The sequence below is a fragment of the Lithobates pipiens genome, unplaced genomic scaffold (genome assembly GCF_037356315.1).
Source record: "Lithobates pipiens isolate NorthernLeopardFrog02 unplaced genomic scaffold, aLitPip1_a1.2 Scaffold_27, whole genome shotgun sequence".
In the NCBI taxonomy this organism is placed as follows: Eukaryota; Metazoa; Chordata; class Amphibia; order Anura; family Ranidae; genus Lithobates; species Lithobates pipiens.
Window position 1 is genome coordinate 102,873,121 of NW_027507788.1, and position 7,650 is coordinate 102,880,770.

A 7,650-nucleotide genomic window follows, 5' to 3' on the forward strand; every position below is an offset into this window, starting at 1 on the left:
CCCCATCTCTCCTCACCCCCATGTCTCTCTCTCTCACACACACCCCCATCTCTCTCTCTCACCCCCCCCATCTCTCTCACACCCCCCATCTCGCTCTCTCTCTCTCACACCCCCCCCACCCCACCTCTCTCTCACACCCCCACCTCTCTCTCTCTCTCACACCCCATCTCTCTCTCTCACCCCCCCCGAGCTCTCTCTCTCACCCCATCTCTCTCTCACACACCCCCCATCTCTCTCTCTCTCACACCCCCCCATCTCTCTCTCTCTCACACACACCCCCATCTCTCTCTCTCTCTCACACACCCCCATCTCTCTCTCTCTCTCTCTCTCACACACACCCCCATCTCTCCTCTCACACACCCCCATCTCTCTCTCTCTCTCACACACCCCCATCTCTCTCTCTCTCTCTCACACACCCCCATCTCTCTCTCTCTCTCACACACCCCCCATCTCTCTCTCTCTCTCTCACACACCCCCATTCTCTCTCTCTCTCACACACCCCCAACTCTCTCCTCTCTCTCTCTCTCACACACACCCCCAACTCTCTCTCTCTCACACACCCCCATCTCTCTCTCTCTCACACACCCCCCATCTTTCTCTCTCGCTCTCGCACCCCCCCCATCTCTCTCCCTCTCGCACACACCCCCATCTCTCTCTCACCCCCATGTCTCTCTCTCTCTCTCACCCCCCCACCTCTCTCTCTCTCTCACACCCCCCCACCTCTCTCTCTCTCACACCCCCCATCTCTCTCTCTCACACCCCCCCATCTTTCTCTCTCTTCTCGCACACACCCCCATCTCTCTCTCTCTCTCTCGCACCACCCCCCATCTCTCTCTCGCACACACCCCTCTCTCTCTCACACCCATGTCTCTCTCTCTCACACACACCCCCCATGTCTCTCTCTCACACACACCCCTCATCTCTCTCTCACACACACCCCCCATCTCTCTCTCCCTCTCTCTCGCACACACCCCCATCTCTCTCTCTCTCTCGCACACACCCCCATCTCTCTCTCACCCCCATGTCTCTCTCTCTCACACACACCCCCCCATGTCTCTCTCACACACACCCCCCATCTCTCTCTCACACACCCCCCCCATCTCTCTCTCGCACACACCCCCCCCATCTCTCTCTCGCACACCCCCCCATCTTTCTCTCTCACACCCCCCCATCTTTCTCTCTCTCTCTCGCACACCCCCCATCTCTCTCTCTCTCTCTCTCGCACACACCCCCATCTCTCTCTCACCCCCATCTCTCTCTCACCCCCATGTCTCTCTCTCACACACACACCCCCCATGTCTCTCTCACACACACCCCCCATCTCTCCCTCACACACACCCCCCATCTCTCTCTCACACACACCCCCATCTCTCTCTCACACACACACCCCCATCTCTCTCTCACACACACCCCCCCATCTCTCTCTCACACACACCCCCCCATCTCTCTCTCACACACACCCCCCCATCTCTCTCTCACACACACCCCCCCATCTCTCTCTCACACACACACCCCCATCTCTCTCTCACACACACCCCCCCATCTCTCTCTCACACACACCCCCCCATCTCTCTCTCACACACACCCCCCCATCTCTCTCTCACACACACCCCCCCCATCTCTCTCTCTCACACACACCCCCCCCATCTCTCTCTCTCACACACACCCCCCCCATCTCTCTCTCTCACACACACCCCCCCCATCTCTCTCTCACACACACCCCCCCCATCTCTCTCTCACACACACCCCCCCATCTCTCTCTCACACACACCCCCCCATCTCTCTCTCACACACACCCCCCATCTCTCTCTCTCACACACACCCCCCCCATCTCTCCCTCACACACACCCCCCCATCTCTCTCACACACACCCCCCATCTCTCTCTCACACACACCCCCCATCTCTCTCTCACACACACCCCCCCATCTCTCTCTCACACACACCCCCCCATCTCTCTCTCACACACACCCCCCATCTCTCTCTCACACACACCCCCCCATCTCTCTCTCACACACACCCCCCATCTCTCTCTCTCACACACACCCCCCCCATATCTCTCTCACACACACCCCCCCCATCTCTCTCTCACACACACCCCCCCCCATCTCTCTCTCTCACACACACACACCCCCCCATCTCTCTCTCTCACACACACACCCCCATCTCTCTCTCACACACACCCCCCCCATCCCTCTGTCTCACACCCCCCATCCCTCTGTCTCACACCCCCCATCCCTCTGTCTCACAAACCCCCATCTCTTTCGCTTATCCCCTCTCTCGCGCAAATTGTTGTCTTGGCACTTTGCAACACAAAACCAACTTATTAACTTCAGTTTGGGCACTCAGGCTCAAAAAAGTTTGCCATCACTATCCTAGGGTGGCAATGTTCACCCCACTAATTAGTAACTATGATGGAGAAGCATTGTCAACTTTGGGTAGGATTGCAGAACATTTCCCCTCACCTCAAGATAACTGATTAAGCCAGCGAAACGCATTTCGTTTTTAGAGAAAGCACTTGGCTCCCAAAACCATGCTGAACAGCATGGATGGATGAATCTCTGGCTGCTGGCTATTGTATTCTGACAGCTGGCAATCTGAATGGCTGCAGTCACCGCTTTGCTAACTTCCACCCAGCTCCTTCAATTTCTTAATTGAAGTTGGTCAGGTCTCGTGGTGCCAGCAGGGACATTCACTGCTTGAATTTTGGAAGATTTACAGGAATCCACCGAAATTCGAGCCATGGATAGCCAGCTTAGGAGTACAGCACAGGCAGTGAGCACAGGGAGTATGGCCTCATACACATGGACAGCGAGAGGCTAAAAATATGCTGGGTGTAAAATTAAAGTCCACAAGTGCCATGTACAGTCTGCCATACAGTTGAATGGCTGTAAGCATTGTTATTTATCTGCACATGCACGTACAGCGTATTTCCCCAAATGCAGAAGTTTTGTGTTCAGGAATTGTATCATATGCACATTAGCAGGTGAATACTGATGCACAGAAGCGTCTGTAGTTCCAGGAGCATGGCCTCGTGTTACAGCCTTTCCCACGTATGGTGGGCTATACACAGCACTTGGAATACTTTTAGTCTATAGCAACCTGTGTGTATGAGGTCTTATCAGTTTACAAAATTTATGGCAGAATCAGCAGATATTTTTTGTTTGAACTTAAACAAGTTTCTTGTTAAAGTGATATTAAACTTTTTTTTTTTTTTCCTTTTTTTTTTATTAACAAACATGTTATACTTACCTGCAAAACCACTGCACAGAACGGCCCCGATTAGCCTCTTCTCAGGTCGTCCACCAGTGCTCAAGGACCCTCCCTCCTGCCTAGTGCCCCCATAGCAAGCAGCTTACTATGGGCGTTCCCAAGCCCCTGTGTCCATTCACATATGGGGAGTCGCTCGGCCCGCCCCTGCTCTCTTCTCATTGGCTCATTAGCGGTGATCGACAGTGCAATGCTGCACACAAAATGCATGAAGGTAAAAAATCTCAAGCCTTTACAAGCACTTTAAGGTTTAACAATTCACTTACTGATCCTACATGTTTCTTGGAGCTGCTCCATTTTTAATCTTTTTGCACATCTATTCATAATAATAATAAAATTACTGTATCCTAATAGCTTTGCAAAAATATTTTAAAATGTAGTACCTATCTTCCAGTTTTTGTAGCTCCCCTCTTTTTTGCTTAACCACTTGGCGCCCGCACTATAGCCTGAAAGACAACTAAAGCACAGGCTTAAAATGCTGGGAGGCGTGATCAGCTGTTCATGGAAATAAACAGAATCTGGTTATCGGCTTGTTTGTTTCCTCACGCTGTCAGCGTCAAGAAAATAAAGCAGTTAACCGGCTTCTGCTAGAGGGACATCTGTCCCCTTAGTGCCCACCAGTGCTGCTGATCAGTGCCCTCCAGTGCCACCTTTCCCTGCCACCTATCAATGCCACCCATCAGTTCTGCCTCATCAGTGCCCACCAGTGCAGTCTCATCAGCTCACATCAGTGAAGGAGAAAAATAACCTGTTAGCAAACTTTTATAACAAAATATGAAAAACTATTTTTTTTTTTTAATTTTCAGGCTTTTTTGTTTGTTTTGCAAAAAATAAAAAAAACAGTGGTGAATAAATACCACCAAAACAAAGCTCTGTGTGAAAAAATTGATAAAAATGTAATATGGGTACAGTGTTGCATGGCAGCACAATTGTCGTTCAAAATGTGAGAGCGCTGAAATCTGAAAATTGGCCTGGGCAGGAAGGGGGTATACAGGTAAGTGCCCAGTAAGCAAGTGGCTAAATAAGCAAAGCTGAGGCCACTAAAATGGCATTATTACTTGCTTGATATTTTTCTACTTTAGCTGGGGCTCGGACCCACAGTACCTTTCAATACTGTATTGTAATTTACTACTTGAGCAAATGTTCTGCTTGTTGCTATACAGAAGAAACTCAACTACCATCAGTAAAAATCCTGTTCCCACACTTCCCTCAGAGACAGGCAATAGAGGTTGAAGCTCTGACCCTGCGCAGCTCTCAAGGCTCAGCCACAGCTGTAATTCCTACAATCTCCCCACAATATCAAACATATTCCGGAATGCATTGCAAGGAACAAACATTATATGCAAAGGCAAAATGTGATTTGGTTTTTGCACTAAAATTGCACATCATAATTGGCCCTAAAACCAGCATCATGCATGAACTCTTGTCCACCTGGCACAAGCCTCCTTGTGTCTGGGGTGGCAGTGCAGCTGTTCGCACCGCCAGCCCTAACACAATGTAAAAAGGTGGGCATTGCTTAGCATAGCACTTTAGTAGGAGCCTTGGGATATAGGACACTTTCCTTCTTGGTATATGCAGCAGCCTGGAATATTAAAAACTAGGCTCAGAATATGCAACACGTTCATTCTTGGCACCCAAAGTCCAATTTACAAAGCAGCGATATACATCTGCTTAAAAAAAAATAATAACAGCTGTGAGCGCTATTCAAATGAATGAATTTGGTCATGTGACCAACCTGTTCTTCATTGCAGAAGTGTAATGCAGAAAACACCGTGGTACTACTGATTAGGGACCAACGTAACATAGCCATACCATGTTAGAATTTCAACAGGTACTCAGGGCAGCCCTGCTGGCTCAACAAAAGTTGATTACACTTTTTATTTATTTTTGTTAAAGAAATCGGGCCAAAAAAAGGTGGCTGAACACTGCCTACAGCCATTCAGCTGCATGCACTGTCTGGATATTCTGGCAGTCGGTGCTAGCAGCTGTCAGAATACATTAGCCCAGCAGGTGGAATTTGTCCATCCACATTATTTGTCTCAACAGGGAAACCTGTTCGATTTCTTTGGTTCAGCCCGCAGGCTGAACCAAAGAAATCTATGAGTATAGGCAGCTTTCCACGTACTTTGCTCCTATCCATTGTCCCTGTGACACTTGTTAAAAAAAATGAAGAGTTCAGCAGCGGCGGCCCATCCATTAGGGGTGCCACCCCCTAATCCATGTGTTTGGCCCCTAATCAACATGCATGGCGCTGGACGCATGGATTTCATTTTTTATGTTTTGAAGCACATGATTAGAGCCTGAGGCACTGAGACACTGAGCACTGCACCCTGAGGCCACCCAGTTGTGTGGCATTAGCGAATTAATATTCGCTAATGTCTTCCTGCTTCTCCTCCCAGCCAATCAGGAAGCGGGACCTGAGACCCGATTGACCAGGGAATCTTAGGCCTCCTGGCTAATCGGGTCTCAGGACCTACTTGCTGTTTGGCCAGGAGGAGAAGCAATGCCTGTTCAGCTGGGAGGACAAGCAACAGCCCCGGCTCTTTCCTCGGCAAGCTGGAGCGAGGAGCAGCATTGGCCTCCTAAGGTATAAGGCACTGATCGTCACGATCTGTCCCCCCCCCCCCAAATATTGAGCACCAGCCACCACTGGGGCTCAGTGTCATCACTGAGATTGGAAAGAACAGACAGCAATGAAAACAATCACAGATTTTTTACTCCTGCTCACTCTTGCTAAAAAATGGATGAGGTTTCTTGTCTGTGTCCTTGGAGAGATTTCTTATTAATTCCTGTCCTAACATTCACAGACAAGAATATAAATCTGACAGATCTGACATTGACTCTAATGCTGACCATACGAAAAATTGGCCAAAATTTGGTCACTTAGTCAGTTTGTTTGTTTTTCCGCCAGTTAATGGGCACAAAATCGATAGTTGTTGGGACGTTTTTGAGCCGAAAAAAACGAATGACAAGTTTGCAGATTTTCTGCCGAACCAATGATAAATTGAAAAGTTAATGTGTTTCCCATCCGAACTGTTTGCACTAGGTATATGTAAAAAAACAAACAAAAAAATGCAATCATTTATGTCCACTAAACAATTTATTGGTCATTACATGATGGCACTATCGTTTGCACTCGCGGCCGAATGTTTGTTTTTCAAAATTGGGTTTGGCCGATTTTTCATATAGTGTTTGACCAGCATAACCCTTCGTCATTTCATCCAAAACAAAAGAAAATGCCTTGTGTGGAGTTGGGCAAAGACAGCAAGAGCTTATAAAGTGATTTCTACACTATTTCGGGTTCCACACACTTATATCTTACTGTCAATACCGAGCAGAGTGATGTCAGCGAAATGACTGATTTCGCCACAAGAGAAATCGCTTAAGTGGAAACTCTTTATTTTAGTTTATTTCTTGTAATGTTCTTTGTACTTGTGTTATACTATTGTTGTGTATTGATCTTTATGTGTGTATTGTTGCTTTAGATTTTATATTACTTTTTGGGGGGGATATAAAATAAGGTAATGTGGTGCCCTTTTTGGACAGGAGAACAAGTCCAGAATAGTTAAAAGGAGCTACTCTCAGGCGTTATTCAAAGCCTTTTAAAATCCACCCTAATTTCACCTTACCATTGACTCAAATGCATTTTAAAATAACGGTTAATTTCACAGATGTCTGATGGATTTTGCTAAAATTTCAGGGAAATGAAAACTCAATTTTTTCTCACCCTTACTTTATACGTATTCTGTGTATCAACCAATAAATCGATCAGCACAAATCATGAAGATATTTTTTGTCACGGACATTAACTCTGACGCTGAACAGTTGTCTTATACTCTGACACACATTCAGACTGGGGAGGAAATGAGAAATCTTACTTGATGGAGCCAACACTAGGCCAGCGTCTGCCTAGCTTGGCAAAGTGCTTCTTTGGAGAATTAATCCAGAGGCCCACAGGAAAATGTAACTTCCCGAATCTGGGACTTCCTTCCTTTTCTCTTCGTGAAACATTGTAGAACCTTTGCAGAGCTAGGGAGAAGAAAAAGTAAAACTTACTATGAAATTAAAGAAAATGTCAAAGTAATTGCAGTAACTACACATTATTAAAATCTGCATAAGGTCTTTGATACACCAGATTTACTTTATTATGCGATTATCGATCTCTGAAACATATGAGATTAAATAACAACACTTCAAAAAAACAAAACTGACAAGAAACACCACTGAAGTTAAGCAGTATATTCTATTGACTGATGTATTGCACATACTTTAAAGTAATAGCAGCACAGTGGCTTAGTGTTAGCGCTTCTGCCTTTCCCTGTCAGAATACTATCTACATGACATTTGCATGTTCTCCCTGTGATTTGGTGGGTTTCTTCACA

General features: G+C 46.9%; 1 protein-coding gene across 1 annotated transcript in view; it reads right to left on the bottom strand.

Moving 5' to 3' along the window:
- The window catches only part of LOC143934033 (ras-interacting protein 1-like), a 104,749-nt gene extending 97,470 nt beyond the window's left edge, over window positions 1-7,279 (bottom strand). Inside the window, 2 exon segments of the mRNA XM_077457280.1 lie at window positions 7,147-7,264; window positions 7,267-7,279. Of these exon segments, the coding sequence (XP_077313406.1) occupies window positions 7,147-7,264; window positions 7,267-7,279 (131 nt within the window).
- Window positions 7,280-7,650: the final 371 nt, after the last annotated feature.